Source organism: Bos indicus x Bos taurus, chromosome 28, assembly GCF_003369695.1.
Source record: "Bos indicus x Bos taurus breed Angus x Brahman F1 hybrid chromosome 28, Bos_hybrid_MaternalHap_v2.0, whole genome shotgun sequence".
Classification (NCBI taxonomy): domain Eukaryota; kingdom Metazoa; phylum Chordata; class Mammalia; order Artiodactyla; family Bovidae; genus Bos; species Bos indicus x Bos taurus.
This window is the reverse complement of record NC_040103.1, coordinates 261,365-279,265: the sequence shown is the minus strand read 5'-3', so window position 1 is coordinate 279,265 and position 17,901 is coordinate 261,365. Positions and strand designations below refer to the sequence as shown.

The 17,901-nt window shown below is 38.8% G+C and overlaps 1 protein-coding gene and 1 pseudogene across 1 annotated transcript; both read right to left on the bottom strand.

Annotated features, from left to right (window-relative positions):
- Window positions 1-1,337: 1,337 nt before the first annotated feature.
- On the bottom strand, window positions 1,338-5,975 carry LOC113885191 (annotated as a pseudogene).
- Window positions 5,976-16,125: 10,150 nt separating this feature from the next.
- Window positions 16,126-17,697, bottom strand: LOC113885190 (endogenous retrovirus group K member 7 Gag polyprotein-like). The gene is given in 1 exon segment (XM_027530321.1): window positions 16,126-17,697. A coding segment is annotated over 1 exon segment (1,572 nt).
- Between the last annotated feature and the right edge of the window lie 204 nt (window positions 17,698-17,901).

Sequence of the window (17,901 nt, the reverse complement as noted above, 5' to 3'; positions counted from 1 at the left end):
TTTTTTCTTTTATTTCCAATATTCTTGGAGGTGGGTCATAGAGGATCCTGCTGTGATGTATGTCGGAGAGTGTTTTGCCTATGTTCTCCTCTAGGAGTTTTATAGTTTCTGGTCTTACGTTGAGATCTTTAATCCATTTTGAGTTTATTTTTGTGTATGGTACTAGAAAGTGTTCTAGTTTTATTCTTTTAACAAGTGGTGCTGGGAAAACTGGTCAACCATTTTAAAAAGATTAGGATCTTAAATACAAGGTTGTGTAACATATATCAAGCATAGTTCATTCTGTAAAATGCAGGTAAGTTTTGCAAAATTAAATCAGGTTAACCAAGGTGCTCTAGCTGATATTAGCAGGGCTTCCTTTCAGTCCATCAATAATGTTACTTACCAATGAAGTTCTCTGTTATTGTATCATTATATACCAACAGAATATTATACTCAATTTAAGATTGACATGAAAGACTACTTTAGATTTTGCTGAAAGTATTTCTGAAGTGTGCAGTTCTTAATTTTATTTTTGATGTTTTATATACAAAAAGCAAATAAATTTTATATTAACAAGTACAATTTGACCACATCATATTCACAACTTTGCGGGGATAGAGATATGACTTCTTTGAACTTATAATGTCCTGATGTTTCTTGTGTGGGTATAAATAAATATGTCTTTTAAATTTAGTATATTAGTGTTGAACAATTCTCAGTTTACTATATTTCTGTTGATGCAACTCTCTTATACATTTTCTATAAATTTAGCTATAAATTAGCTTTACATTTTAGCTATACTTTTTCAGGCTGCTGCTGCTAAGTGTCAGACTCTGTGAGACCCCGTGGATGGCAGCCCACCAGGCTCCCCCATCCCTGGGATTCTCCAGGCAGGAACACTGGAGTGGGTTGCCATTTCTTTTCCAATGCATGAAAGTGAAAAGTGAAAATGAAGTCGCTCAGTTGTGTCCTACTCTTCGAGACTCCATGGGCTGCAGCCTACCAGGCTCCTCCATCCATGGGATTTTCCAGACGTTTTCAGGACAACTCTATAAATCCATTGTTCAATGACTGTGCTTTGGCAGACAAATGGTAAAGTGCACTTACTCAGAAATCTTTATATGACAAACCAACTAGAGACTAAAATGATCCAGGCTTTATTTTTTGTTGTTGTTGTTGTTGTTGTTATTTTATAGGTAATTCTCTGAGGTTTACTAAAGTTGTTGAATGTTGTATTAACTAGGGCCTAACACACTTCAAAAGTGTGTACTGTTTTCTTTTCTGAAAAAAAAATTGAGAGTACTATAAATTCTGGAAAACTTGGACAACTATGCTTTGAAAGGGCACACTAAATTTTAGTCATTGTACATTAATTGAGATATTAAGTTGTTATTGATTAACTTCCTGACAGCTGCCTTCACATCTTTCTTCCTGAGGCTGTAGATCAATGGGTTCAGCATGGGGAAGACCACTGCTTAAAACACAGAGCCCACCTTGAGCATAAGCCATGAGCTTCTGGAGTTAGGAACACAGTAGAGGAAAAGGACGCTCCCATGTAAGACAGTAATGGCGGTCAGGTGGGAGGCAAAGGTGGAGAAGACTTTGTGGTGACCCCAGTTGAAGGAACCTTCAGGAAAGTGATACAAATGCAAACATAGGAGGTGAGAATAATCATCAGGCTGCTTACTTCATTGAATGTGGCAGAGACTAAAATGATCTCCTGGCTGATGTAGGGGTCAGAGCAGGAAACAGCAACTATGGCAGCATGCTCACAGACAAAGTTATTTATGAACTTACTCCCACAAAGGGAAAAAGTCAAAAAAAGTAATGTGAATATTAGGGAACAGGCTATACCCCAAGGGTATGTAGCAATCACCAACACAAAACTAAACCTCTGGGACATGACAATTGTGTAGAGAAGAAGGTTGCAAATAGCCACAAATCGGTCATATGCCATCACTGCCAAGAAGAATGTCTCTGTCATCACAAATATGCAGGCAAAGAAGAATTGCATGAGGCATCCTGTGAAGGATATTGTTCTGTCTTACACAACCAAGTTTTCTAGTAGCTTGGGTGTAACTACTGTCGAGTAACAGAAATCAACAAAGGATAAGTGGCTGAGAAAGAAGTACATGGGTGTGTGGAGCCTGGAACTGGACTTGATGATCAGGATCATGCTTAGGTTCCCCAGCACAGTGACTGAGTAGATGGTCAGGAAGACTAGGAACAGGGGCAGCTGGAGCTGAGCATATTTTGAGAAGCCCAAGAGAATGAAAGTGACCTCAGCACAATGGTTTGCTTGGTTCCTGTGGACAAAATATCAATGTTGATCCAGAAGAGTAAAAACTAAACTTTGAAATAGGTAAGAGAATAGAAAATGTGTTGAGAAGCTCACTGGGTCTCTGTTTACAGTATTTCTGTAAATGCTATACTTCTGCTTTATTTAAAATGCGAATGCTCATATGTCAATTATACAGCCAATAATAATTTTCATTGTGTATGATCTTCAGAAACAAAGAACCAAAACAGATTAGATCTTGCTTTATTTCAAATAATAAAATTCATTATTATCAGCTGCTTTCAAGAGACATTGTCTTTGCATGATTCTGAGCTTTGTGAAAACACCTGATATGACAATCCAATTACATGTATTGGAGAAAAATATGTCATTAGTTTCCACAGTTTCTTACCTGCCTCACCTGCTGAGCTATGAGACAATTAACTTATATGCTAATTTGAATAATGGTAACATCTCTGCAAAACAGTTAATACAATATTTTCTTGGTTGTCCTATCTCCTTTCAATTCCTTTCTTATTCCTAGTTATTCCAAATCCTCAACCCATTCTGGAGCTATGCTATAAAACATACTAAACTTTTCCACTTATGTTGCATTAATTTTGAAAATATTTAAATGTATTCTTCATAGCCAATTGTAGTATTCATCAGAAGATTCAAAACAAAATAAGTGCTATGCTTTCTGTGATAATAGTTGAAAAAATATTGAACAGAAAACTTTTTTTTTTTCCATTGTAGCAGATTTTGGAATTTGGGTGACAAAAATAAGGACTGTGAAAGTACTGGAGAAAACATATAGACTTCAGAATGGATCAAATATATACTCTGCCATTTTGAATTAAGTTTTTCTTTATTCCAAAGAAAAATGGCTGGAAAACACCTATTTCAAATGCGACACCAGAATATTTCTTGATTATTACTGATTTCAGAAGGCATTTTTTCAATAATAAGATAAGAATATTAATATAAAGTTTAAATCACTAGAATGGCACTAGATACTTCAATAATGAATTTAAATTCTGTAAGACATGATAGAGCAGATATTTACCTTTTTATATATCAGAATTATGAATAATTGTGTGATTTCAAACACCTGATATGTTTATGAAAATCAGGCACAAATATGGACATCTATCAACTGGTGGAGACATTAGGGAAGACAATGCAGAAATCCCTTATTCTAGAAGCCACACAATAGAAACACTGTAGAATTTCATTAGAACACTTGGTTTAAAATGCATGTTTCCTTATTTTCCTCTAGGTTTTGTCACCACACTATAGCTGTCTCTGATTCCCACATGATAAGCTTGTAGAAAAGATACCTTTCAAAGACCATGTCCACAACAGATCTTCTGTAACAATACTTTGTAAAGTCTCAGCACTGCAAAGATTGATTATGACTATATTATTCCAGCCACACTCCTTAAATTTAAAATACTCTACAGAGGGCAGACACACTGAAACCATAATCACAGAAAACTAGCCAATCTGATCACATAGACCACAGCTTTGTCTAACTCAGTGAAACTAAGCCATGCAGTGTGGGGCCACCCAAGACAGACGGGTCATGGTGGAGAGGTCTGACATAATGTGGTCCACTGGAGAAGGGAATGGCAAACCACTTCAGTATTCTTGCCTTGAGAATCCCATGAACAATATGAAAAGGCAAAATGATAGGATACTGAAAGAGGAACTCCCCAGGTCAGTAGGTGCCCAATATACTACAGGAGATCAGTGGAGAAATAACTCCAGAAAAAATGAAGGTATGGAGCCAAAGCAAAAACAATACCCAGTTGTGGATGTGACTGGTGATAGAAGCAAGGTCCGATGCTGTAAAGAGCAATATTGCATAGAAACCTGGAATGTTAGGTCCATGAATCAAGGCAAATTGGAAGTGGTCAAACAGAGATGGCAAGAGTGAACGTCAACATGCTAGGAATCAGTGAACTAAAATGGACTGGAATGGGTGAATTTAACTCAGATGACCATTATATCTACTACTGTGGGCAGGAATCCCTTAGAAGAAATGGAGTAGCCATCATGGTCAACAAAAGAGTCCAAAATGCAGTACTTGGATGCAATCTCAAAAACGACAGAATGATGTTCTGTCAATGAAAATGTTCTGAAAATGTTCGTTTCCAAGTCAAACCATTCAATATCACGGTTATCCAAGTCTATGCCCCAACCATTAACGCTGAAGAAGCTGAAGTTGATCGGTTCTCTGAAGACCTATAAGACCTTTTAGAACAAATGCCTGGGCGGCATTAGTTCTATGACCTAAGTCTTATAGGTCTTCAGAGAACCAATCAACTTCAGCTTCTTCAGTGATACTGGTTGGGCATAGGCTGTCATCATGACCTTAGGAATATGAAAACTAGAGAACTTAACTGAAGTACTGCCTTGATGACTGCAATTCAACTAATTACATTTTAACTCTTTCCCAGGTGGTATATTGGTTGTATATTATTTCCCTAAAGCCTTAGGGCATTTGTGTTAGCAACTTTACTCATTTAATCTTATAAAAATAAACAACATCATTTTTAAAATTTTTATATGCATATAAAATACATAAATCCACAAGAGAAAATTATACAGCAATAGATTTGTCTTTTATTAATCCATATTTAATTTTTAAAATTTTCTTATGAAGGTATATATATTTTTTTTCCTATGTTTCTAAACATATGCCTGCTAAGCTGCCATTGTATGGTTTATTTTGTACATTACATTATTTATATTATAAACTTTATTTTATTTTTACACTATTGATTCTATTGATAGAAAGCTTGCATTGGCTTTTCAAATATAGTGTTCTCAGATGTTTATATTTATTATGGAATCTAAAAAACAATTTTGGATGATATGTTTTCTAAAAATATCTGTTTATGAAAAGGATGGTATTTTCACTAATTTTGGTAACTACCTGTCTTGGCTTTAAGGACACAGGTTAAGAATAATAATAACTTTATGCAGAAGGAGCTAAAAAGTGAAAGCAGTGAAATATCTTATTTTCTTGGGCTCAAAAACCATTGCTTCATGGTGACTGCAGCCATGAAATTAAAGTACACTTGCTCCTTGGGAGGAAAGTTATGACAAAACTAGACAGCATATTCAAAAACAGAGACATCACTTTGCCAACAAAAGTGCATATAGTCAAAGCCATGGTTTTTCTAGTAGTCAGGCATGGATGTGAGTTGGACCCTAAAGAAGGCTGAATGCCGAAAAACTGATGCTTCAAATTGTGGTTCTGGGGAAGACTTGAGAGTCCTTTGGGCAGCAAGATCAAACCAGTCCATCCTAAAGGAAGTCATCCCTAAGTATTCATTGGAAGGACTGATGCTGAAACAAGCTCCAGTGCTTTGGCCATCTGACATGAAGAGCTGACTCATTGGAAAAGACCCTGATATTGGGAAAGCTTGAAGGCTAATGGAGAAGAAGGAAGCAGAGGATGAGGTTGTTGGGTGACATCACTGACTCAATAGACATGAGTTTGAGCAAACTCCAGGAGACAGTGAAGGGCAGGGGAATCTGGCATGCTGCAGTCCATGGAGTGGCAAAGACTCAGGCACGACTTAGTGACTGAACAACAATAACAAGCTTATTTCTCGCTAGTGGAAGATTCAAAATACATTTTGACTGGGCAGCTGTGCTCTGTAGGGGCTCTGATTTCTCCCAGCTTGTACTTCACCATCATCATGGTGCTTCTGAGGTTATGATTCTCTTAATATTCATTGGTAAAAGAATACTTTCTTCTTCAAATAAATGATGCCAGGACAACTGGACATTCACAAGTAAAATCATGAGATTGGACACTTGCCTCATATTATATACAACAGTTAACTCAGAAACTGAACAAGGACCTGAATGAAAGAGCATAAACTATAAAACTCTTACAAGAAAAACACATGCCTTAAATTTCACGGCCTTGAATTTGTCAGTAGATTCTTAGATAGGGAAACAAAAGCATAAGCAACAAAAATAAATAAATAAATTGATAAATTGAACTTCCTCAAAATTTAAAATATTTGTATATTAAAAACATTATCAATAAACTGAAAAGAAAAAGTACAGAAAAGACACAATAAAGACAAAAAGTCAAATCAGATACAACACAAAATTTACAAATGTCCAACAAGCATGTGAAAGCATTCTCAATATATTTAGTTATTAGGAAAATGCAAATCAATATCATGATGTGATATCAAGTTTTACCCACTGAAAGTGAAGGTGAAGTTTCTCAGTCATGTCCAACTCTTAGCGACGACCCCATGGACTATAGCCCATCAGGCTCCTATGTCCATGGGATTTTCCAGGCAAGACTACTGGAATGGGTTGCCATTTCCTTCTCCAGGAGATCTTTCCAACCCAAGGATTGACCCCAGGTCTCCCACATTGTAGGCAGACACTTTACTGTCTGAACCACCAGGGAAGTCCAGTACCCACTGGATTTACTATAATAAATATATATAATAGCAATGATTAACACGGATGTGCTAGGATGTGCAAGGATGTGAGGCAACCAGAAGTGTTATATATTGTGCCTGGGAATATAAAATGCTACAGACATTGTAGAAATAAGTTTTATGGTTCCTCTCATATGGATGAACATAGAATTACTACTAGACAAAATGCTTAGCAGGAAAAAAAAAGTAGTCTTTCACAAAGAAAGGTTAGGCTTTTCTCCCAATTTCTGGCAGGTGATATGTGTCTTATGTGATAATAGAGTCTGTTTAGGGAGGAGGGGCTGGGTACACCTGATATCAAGGTGTGAGCATGCTAATTTGCTAGGCTCCACTGTCTATGGGATTCTCCAGGCAAGAATACTGAAATGGGTTGCCCTGAAATCCTCCACGGGATCTTTACAACCCAGGGATTGAAGCTGTATCTGTTATATCTCTTGCATTGGCAGGTGGGTTCTTTACCACTAGTGCCACCTGGGAAGCACCACAGCATATGTCAAATAGAATTCACTCTATAGACTGTATATGAGTTTACTGTGAAGTGTGTTATTTGCTCAGTCATGTCTGAATCTTTGTGACCCCATGGACTGTAGCCTGCCAGCTTCCTCTCTCCATGAGATTCTCCAGACAAGAACCCTGGAGTGGGTGTCATGCCCTCCTCCAGGGGATCTTCCTGACCCGGGCCTTGAACCTGCATCTCCTGTGGCTCCTGCATTGCAGGCAGATTCTTTAACCACTGAGCCACTGGGGAACCCCATAATAAAGACAGTGGAGTGGCTCAGACGGTAAGTGTCCATCTACAATGCGGGAGACCTGGGTTCAATCCCTGGGTTGGGATGATCTCCTGGAGAAGGGAATGGCAACCCACTGCAGTATTATTGCCCTCCCCCCCGCCCCAAAAAGGGGCTCAAAGAAAAGAAGTTATGCTTCCCTTTTAAATTAGCACCACTCTGTAGACTCTGGGCACTGAGGCACAACTTGAGTCCTATGAAGCAAGTAGCCAGAGTGAAATCTAGGGACTTACACTCCCTGAATTAGCATAGAATGAGAGTACTTATGGGGGAAAAAAAGTGCAATTATGCATTTATTTACTTATGTTTTAGTTAGCCTCTGTTCCTCCAAAATGCCTCTACTGTCTTTTTCTGACAGCAAAATTAATTATTTTCAAAGCTACTTCCTAACTTCTTACCAAAACCTGAAATTATGCTCAGTATAAAAATAAGTTCATTCCACATAGAATTCTCTATAAATTTTACCTCTTATTAGGAGCTGAAATTAAAACTCCATTATTTTCAGTTTTTATGACTTCATACTCCAAAAACACATACAGCAGATTAAAGGTTTCCTGTACATGTGCATCATTCACATATTCTCCCACTCTCTTTCTTCAACTGTTCCTTTAGATTCCTTTGATTTGATACATGTGATTAATTCCTTCATATTTATGACTTCCTGAAAGTCTTTTTCAATTTAACATACAAATATAGAGCATATATTCTCTAACCAAAGACACTTTTTTTTCAAAAATCAGGATCCATTCCCTATGTCTATGGTAACAAAGTTTGAATAGCCCAGGGTTGAAAGGGAAACCTTCACCAAAGATGAATACGATTTCTGATGCACACTTCTTCCTTCTTCCCCACACACCTTCTCCACACCTGTAGCTTTTTACCCCATCTCCCACACTCTGTATTTGTCAACAGCCTTGGGGCCAACATTTCCAATTGCTCATTTAGACCCAGGAAGTGCCAGCCATGCTCAGCTGTGAGCACAGGTGCTATGTACAGTATTCATCTTCTTTCCTGTGCAACTACCCTGGAATAATTTTCCCATTGCAGACCTACTATGTACTCAGTCCTGTAACAGGAATTTTACAAACTATAAAATTATAAAACATGAGCCTCAGCCTCAATTTGTTTCTTAGAGCATTATTCCAGGAAATAATCCATATAAGAACGAATGACAACTTATAATTCTTGTTTATTATTAAAGTTTGTATGTATAAAGGGAATGAAAATATTGTGATCCAGAAAAAACAAAAAATAGTTCCTCGTGATGTAGCCTGGTTAACAAAAGTAAATGTGGTGAAAGATAAATAATCAAACACTTCTAATCAACTAAACAAGTAACCTGGCAGTTAGACTTACGCATGTGCTTGTTTGCCTCCTGCAAAGATTAATGGAACATATTAGGACCACATTATTTTCCTTTTAAAGTAAAATAAAAATCAACTCACCTGAGTGTAGAATTTGACTGGTTCATTTAATAAAGCTTCTTTTCTAAGTTTAATGGATTCAAGGAAAATTTCTGCTGAGAAGTCAATTTTTTTAAATATAGTAATAAGCCTGAAAAATAGTAACAGGAATCTAGAATATATTGCAATGAATATTTCAGAACAATTAATTTCTCTTAAAATGTATTAAAAATATATTCGGGCATGACAAAGAGAAAAGGAGACCAAAAAGCTGAACCCTGACATCAAACTGTCACATATATGCCACCAAAACCCTAAGGAGGTTAACCTTAGATAATATTATTTAACTTTTGCCTTGAGACCACAAATGGGGCAATTAGATGAAATAATGTCCTTGTGATACTTTGGTTGCATGTGCATTTTTTCCCAAAGTTTGGGGAACAATTTCATCATGCATTCAGGTCCACTAATCTTTTAAAAATGTTGAACTAGACAGCATATTTTTGTCTTTAACTACTTGCACAAGGCAGAAATATACACAATCAAAATCAACTATTGGGTAACAATACAAAGATTCTTAATTTTTGTTGAATTTCTGGTTTTCCCTCTGTATCTGTTGGCTTCCCTCATAGCTCAGTCGGTAAAGAATCCTCCTGAAATGCAGGAGACCCTGGTTTGATTCCTGGGTCAGGAAGATCCCCTGGAGAAGGGATAGGCTACCCACTCCAGTATTCTTGGGCTTCCCTGGTGACTCAGCTGGTAAAGAATCTTCCTGCAATGCAGGAGACCTGGGTTCAATCCCTGGATTGGGAAGATCCCCTGGAGAAGGGAAAGGCACCCACTCCAGTATTCTGGCCTGGAGAATTCCAGGGACTGTATAGTCCTTGGGGTCACAAAGAGTCAGACACAACTGAGCGACTTGCACTTTCTCTGTATCTGAGGGACATATTGATGTGTTTGGATGTAAAATTTATACAATATGAATCATATTATAATGTTTTTTATCCTTTCTTTAACATTGTATTGTGTTTCATTTTCTATAAAAACCATTGATTTTCTTAAGGTAATACAACTCACATTACTACTACAAATATGAGCATAATTCTTTTTTATTATTACATTTATTATTGAAATTGCAAAAAAGCTGATATTCTATTTTTCAATTTGTAGTCTAGGTTTATGGGAAGTATAGTATATTTATTACTTAGGAAGCTGCCATATCTCAACATATAAACATCTCAACTCCAGTGACTTAATTTAATAGAACACGGAGTAGCAATTTTTTTCTGGAAAAAGTTGCACAGTAAATACTTTAGCCTTTGTGGGCTGCATAGTCTCAATTTCAGCTATGCATGTCTGCATCTTGCAGCCTGGATTCACCCACAGGCAATACATAAATCAATAGGCATGGCTCTGTTTCAATAAAATTTTATTTATAAAAGACAGTAGGCCAGATTTGGTTTGCAGATCACATCTTGTCAACCTATGCAATAGAATGCATTTCTTGGTTGTTCAAAGTCTAAAATTATTTCCAGAGCAGTAGGCCGATGTCTTCTGAGTGGCAATGCAGAGACTTAAGCTTGTTCTCAATATGGCTTATGGTAATGTGATAGTGTGTGTGCATGTTAAGTCACTTTAGTAGTGTCAGACTTTTTGAGAGCATATGGACTGAAGCCTGCAAGGGTCCTCTGTCCATGGGATTCTCCAGGCAGAATCCTGGAGTGGGTTGCAATGCTCCCCTCCAGGGTATCTTCCCAGCCCAGGGATCAAATCTGTCTCTCTTGCATTGGCAGTTGGGTTGTTTACCACTAGCAGCACCTGGGAAGTTCAACAATGTGATTATTATAGTAAAATTATAATGTAGTAAGAGAAACAATAATGTGCTTTAAAAAACACTGCACTTTTCTGCACTGCCACTGTTCATAATATTTTTGTTTTTTGCTTATTTATTTTTCATTAAGGTTTTGTCAAGCAATAGTACTCTTCACATGTAGAGATACTTGAATAATGACTAAGATATTTCCTGATCAATAAAATCACAAACGGACTTTGAACTTTGAGTCGAACTACAGTGTTAAGATAAAGTGAAAGGATAAGAAAGAAAAACAAAAGACATTTTAAGCAGAGAAGACTGCCTGAGCCAAGGTAGGAATTTGAATGTTCATTTTCAATGAGAAGTAGAGTTAATGCAGGGCAAACTTTGGGAGATGGTGAGGGACAGAAGGCATGCTGCAGTCCATGGGAGTACAAAGAGTCTTACATGACTGCGAGATTGAACAACAACAAAAAGTATGATATAAGATCAGAGTACTAGAGGATCTGAATTGTGGAAATGCAATTCAGATTGATACCGATTGCTGAATAGAGTTGTAACAGAGTTTCATGCCCACAGAACAAGTATGTAGTAATGAAGAGGTTGTGGTTGTAAAACGATCTGGATGATGGGAATGAAACTAACTTAGTTTCAATATTATAATCATGGCATTCAGTGTGGTTGTGTTAGTAGTTGATGTAAAGTAGTTGATGTAAACAGAAAGAAGTAACTCCCATTTTCATTTTAGTTCAGAAACAAACATTATGTTCTTGACAGCATCTCAGTGAAGACAAGTCTATGATTCTTGGAAACTAGCAATAATTATATAGGCACCTGCAGTGTGAAATAATAAACAGTGAGGTGTAATATGGGAGCTAGAGCGTCTGATAAACCAATCCAGGGCCTGAAGACATCTGGAACACAGAAGGAAAATAAAAGGAGACTCTTACAGTGTCTTCAAATATTTCAAGGCTAAAGTATGAAAAAAAAAATTGATGTCTTTTATGTGTCTTCAGGAGAGAAATTTAACATTAAATGAATTAATCTTTAAAAGCCACAGGAAACTAATTTCTGAACAACAATAACATTTTTTTTTTCTCCAAAGTGTCCAAAAAAAAAAAAAATAGTGTAACTGACTCAGAGTCTCTAGGTTGTCCAGTTGCACTAAAAGTATACAAGAAGGAGCTCTAGATACACAAGCTTTAAAGTATATTAAAGGAAGGGGGTGACTCTTCAGGGAGAATTCAGACAAGATATAAAACTTCACAAGCTTTCTCTACATTTTCCTACTGTGTGACTGGTCCTCACCTTGACCTAGAGCTTTCACTAAGATCACTTTATGCTTGGTGTTCTCAAAGTACTGTTTCAAAATTATCTGTATTTTTATACATCTCTAGCAGGTTGATTTAACTTCTCTGTCCAATAAAATATCTATTACTGTAATTAAACAGTACAGTCTAACCTCCTTAACATGTTCAATGCAAGCTTTATCGACCCTTCTCTATAACTGAGGAGGGGCTTCCCAGGTGGCTCAGATGGTAAAGAATCCTGCTACAATGTAGGAGACCCAGGTTCAGTCCCTGGGTTGGGAAGATCCCCTGGAGGAGGGCATGGCAACTCACTCCAGTATTTTTGCCTGGAGAATTCCATGGACAGGGAAGCCTGGAGGGCTACAGTATGGGGAGTTGCAAAGAGTCAAACACCACTGAGTTACTGAGCACAGCACATAACTGAGATCACTCCTGTAAGAGTATGCAGATAAAGCATACTTTTAAAAAATAAGAAATCAAATTCAAAATAGCCTCTTAAATTCAGTATTACGTGTAAACACATAGTTTTAGATAGATCCCTGGTGGCTCAGGTGGTGAAGATTTGACCTGCAATGCAGGAGACCTGGCTTCTATCCCTGGATTGGGAAGATCCTCTGGAGAAGGGAATGGCTACTCACTCCAATATTCTTGCATGGAGAATTCCATGAATGAAGGAACCTGGTGGGCTATAGTCCATGGGGTCATGAAGAATCAGACATGATAGAGAAACTAACACTTTCACTTTTTTTCCTACATGTATTTATGTGTAGATACCTGAAGTGCAGGCCATCACGGGCACCCTAGTGTCTAGGGTTACTCAGTGTGCTCACAGGCAGTTTTATTTATCTTTCTTTGATCTGGTCTGGGGCTCCAGTCTGGCACCTATTCAGAAAAGATTAAAGAAAATCTGATAATCTCAGTCCAGTATTATTTATTTCACAACAGATTATTTTTCCCCCTCAAGTTTATATACCAGTTTAAATACTAGTTTGATATAATGGGAAAGAAATGTTGATTTTATTTTCCCCCAACATTCCCAATTTGACCCTACATTGTCTATTTGTATTCTCATTCTCAGCAAAACTGCATAGTAATTGGAAGAATATTTTTCAAAGGATCGAAGAGTATAAAGTGCTAATTTCTCTGTCATCGTTGACTCTTTGCAACCCTGTGGATTGTAGCCCACTAGGCTCCTCTATGCCTGGAATGCTCCTGACAAGTATACCGGAGTGGGTTACCATTCCCTTCTCCAGGGTATCTTCCCGATCCAGGAATCCAACCCAGAATCTCTCACATTCTAGACAGATCCTTTACCTTCTGAGCTACATGTAGCATAAAATCCCTCTGCAAATTAGTAGCAAAGAACAACCCACTCCAGTACCCTTGCCTGGAAAATCCGATGGAGGGAGAAGCCTGATAGGCTACAGTCTATGGGGTCGCAAAGAGTCCGACACGACTGAGCAACTTCACTTTCATTTTCAACAAGTGATGCAAATAGCATATCCACTAGATGGCAGAGTGACACAGTAATTTAAAACAAGGCACAAATAATGGGCATTGATTGCTTTAGAGAAAGCAGCAGAAACTATTCCGTGAAGGAAAAATGTGACCTGTCATGTCGACGAACGGAGGATGCTGAGGCCACCAAGCCATCAGCATGGCTTCTGCACCCCCACCTCCCACTCAGGCTCGTGAGCCCTGAGGAATTCTGGATCAAAACAGAGCTGCACCCTGAGGGAACACAGGATAGAAAAGAATAGCGTCCTGGTCCTAAGTAGTTAAGGTGCAGCTCGAAGCGATGGTTTCAAGGAGCCCAGACTGTTCCCTCTTCAGGTGCAGAAAAAGCCTAAATTTGTTGACATGAGCTTTCTGGTTTTCTTTAATTTCCAATAATCTTCTGATGGTCTGATGCCGGTGCCAGCCGGCAAGGTCTATCAGATCCCGAGAATGTGCGCCGTGCGGCTGAGAAAGAAAACTACAGCAAAAGAATTCTACAACAAAGATGGGGTCGAGAGGATCAGACATGTCTCCACGAAGGGATGCAGTCTGACCACGACTTTATTCAGCATCTTATATTTATACAGGGGAGCGTGAGAAAGACAAGACAGTTAGCATTTTTCTTAGTTGACCTATACATCTTACAAAAACTCACAAGAAATTTTGAGAGCATGGGAATGGCATCCTGTTATTATTTCTTACACCAGATAACATTTCCCTGTGCGTGAGAAGTTTGTCCAGAACTCCAGGTGTCTGCAGTAAATAGTCGCCTAATCTCTGGGGTGGCGGGACAGAGAGCTATGTTTGCAAGCAAACCCTCAAGGACTGAGGAAGCTCCCAGAGCTGTGTCCTTTGGATAAAGGACCCCGTTCTCACTGGCAGCTCCCTGCATCTCCCCCTTTCCTTTTATATAGGCGCACGCTTATGTTCCTTTAACTGCAGACCATTTTCATAGATGGAAGCCTTTATCATCCATAGATCATCAATCAGTTTTTTAATTAAACAAGGTGCAAGAAATAAAACAGTTTCATTAGTGTATATGGGAATAGACTGACCCTCCCAGCTCACCAGTTGGAGAAGGGGAGGGTCGGGAAAATAAGTCCAGTAAGCACTTGAATATTCTTCAGAATGTGCAGTATTAATCTGATTTAAGATAATTAATAAGGTTATCAGGAAGCTTAAAGGTGATATTGGATCGCCCTGCACAGCAACACGATTCTGTGTCTCTCGCATCAATGCCTGAAGTTGTTGCCGAGATAGTAATTCATCATGCTCTTGAATCGTCAGTCTCTTCATCTGGCTTACTAGAGATCATCTCCGCCGTGCATACCAACCTTTCCGGCAGCCAGCGCGGCGCTTCGGCATCCTGTGGGAAAACACAAACATGCCCTCGTCCCCAAATTATTACAGGATCTGGTCCATACCATTTTCCCACAAATGGGTCTTTCCAAAAGACTTTAGGTCTTATTGTTTGCGCATCAAAGTTCCAAAATCGCTGTGCTGCTGAACGGCCACATATATCCAATTGTAAAAAATTTAGAACAAATAAAGCATGGTTTAGAGAGTTGGAGGGGGTACTGACATACAATTTCCCCTTCTTTAGTTTTTGCAATTTATGTTTGAGAGTTTGATGTGCCCATTCAATGATTCCTTGACCTTGAGGATTATAAGGGATACCTGTTTTATGTGAGATAGACAATTGTGTACAAAATAGTTGAAATTTTTTTCCAGTGTATCCTGGACCATTGTCTGTTTTTATGGTTTTAGGGATTCCCATAACAGCAAAACATTTAATGCAATGAGCTATACAATGTTTGCTAGCTTCTCCAGATTGTAGAGAGGCATGTAAAAAGCCAGAGAAGGTGTCAATAGTAACATGAACAAATTTTTGTTTACCAGATTCAGGAATATGGGTAACATCCATTTGCCATATGTCATTTGGCAACAATCCTCGGGGATTAACTCCATAATGGGGGATGCTAAAAAATTGAGGACATGTTTGACACTGCTGAACAATCTGTCTGGCAGCTTCTCGAGTAATGCCAAATTGAAGTCTCAAGCTATGGCTGTTTTGATGGTGCAAGCTGTGGGATGTTTTTGCCATTTGTTGCAATGAAGGAAATATCATACGTGTAGCTTCGTCAGCCAAAGCATTGCCTCGTGCTAAAGGTCTAGGAAGTCCAGAGTGAGCACGAATATGACTGAAATAGCATTTATTAACTCTGGAACAAATTAAATGTTGTATATCACGAAAAAGAGTTTGGATAGTAGAATTCAGGATACCAATAAATGGAACAGTCTCAATAGTGTTTAAGGCTCTTGTGATATATTGACTGTCAGAATATAAATTAAATGGGGCAGAGATTTGTAATAAAGCCTGAAGAATGGCAAATAGTTCTACTTTTTGAGCAGACTTATAATTAGTACGCCAGGCGGCAGTATTTTCTTGTATAATCAGACTAGCTATTCCATTAGAAGAGCCATCAGTAAATACAGTTAGGGCATCGGCAAGGGGCTGAGAAACAACGATTTTTGGAAAGAGAAATTGGTGATAGTGAACAAATTGCAAAATTTTATCCCTTATCCCGCTTTTGTTGCTGATACAGTACTTCTTTGACTGTCTTTCCCTGTAATGCCGCGGCCAAAGTTATGCCTTGAACGTACGAAGGGCCGATATCGGCACAAATCCGTACATAATCGGATAAGCCTCCCTTTTTTCTGTAAGGTCTCAGGGCAGCTTGACAAGCCAAATTGGCATTCTCATAAGCAAGCTGTTTAGCCAACACCATTCCCGCCTGCTCATCCCCTATCATTTTACTAATTGCCTCAAGCAGGCGGGCAACAAAATCCTGATATGGTTCATCTGGCCCCTGGAGAATTTTAGATAAATCTTCAGTCTTTTTATCAGAATTTGGAAGTTTTTTCCATGCTTGTAGAGCCACAGCACTAATCTGAGGGTAGGCTCCGGGCAAATAATTAAGTTGATTATTAGTGTCTCGATAATCCCCCTCTCCCACCATCATTTCATAAGTGGTGTTCAGTCCCTGTCACCGACTGATATCGGCTGTGATCCCACACTGCTCAGCAAACTCAGATTTCCATAGTAAATAATCTCTTCCAGATAAACAAGCCCGAGCAACCTGTTTCCAATCATTAGGTGGCAGATTTTGATTTCCTAAAGCCTCTATAATAGCCTGAGTAAATGGCGCAGTCGGGCCGTATTGTGCACAAGCCATTTTTAACTCTTTTAGTTGCTTAAAGGGCAGCGGTTCATAATACCTCTGCTGTTGAGCATTTTCAAATACTGGATAGATTCCTGAAAACCCGGGAATATATTCTCCTTCTTCATTAGCTCACTTAATCGCTTGCTGAAGAGGAGATAATAATATCTCACTTCTAATTTTTATGTTTTCACCGGGCAAAGAAGCAGGGATAGATATAAGCTCTTGCAGTTCTATGAAAGGCGGAGGTGGGTTGAGCCCAGCAAGAACCGAGGGAGGATATCCTGGAGGCAAAGGCTGGCTGGAGTGGGAGTCTCCCTGTGCATCCTTTTTTACTGCTATAACAATCTTCTGAATTAAATTCTCCAGCTGTTCTTCGGAAAGCCCTGAATGCTTTAATTCCCCTTTTCCTGAGGGGGGTTGCATGTTAACCATCATCTCCCAAGGCATATCCTCTCTATGGTACTGAGCTGCTTGTTCATTTAACTCTTCCTGTTCATCAGAGCTTAACACATCATCATTCCCTCCAGCCTTACAAGCTGTTCCCTCAGACACAGCATAAAGCGACTCAGGCGGAGGGGTGGAAGGCTCTGCAACTTCGGGTTCTGTGGAATCCCTGAGGGCTGTTTGAGTCTTATGTCCCTCATGTTCAGGATCCAGACAGTCTCTTATGAGAGTCCACAAAGAGAAAGCATCCACAGGGACACGATTGGGACCATGTAAGGAATAATATGTCTGTAATTGTTTTCCTACTTTCTTCCAAGTTTCCAGACTAACTGTTCCTTCTTCTGGAAACCAAGGACAAACATCTTCTATAAAAAGTAAAAACTTCTCTAGGTGTAACTTATTTACATTAATTCCCCTACCTTTTAACATAGTTTTCAACATATGTACAAATAACTGGCAGCTATTGCCTTGTCCCATGATTTATTATTCTCAACAATAACACTCCCTGCCCTTTACTTTAATTAATTAGGAATTCCTCTTTACTTACTTCAATCTTGGCAGGCAGCGGCCGTCGTCGCACTCCGATTCTCGAGTCCCTGTTCGGGCGCCACCTGCCGGTGCCAGCCGGCAAAGTCGATCAGGTCCTGAGAACGTGCATGGCGCGGCTGAGAAAGAAAACTA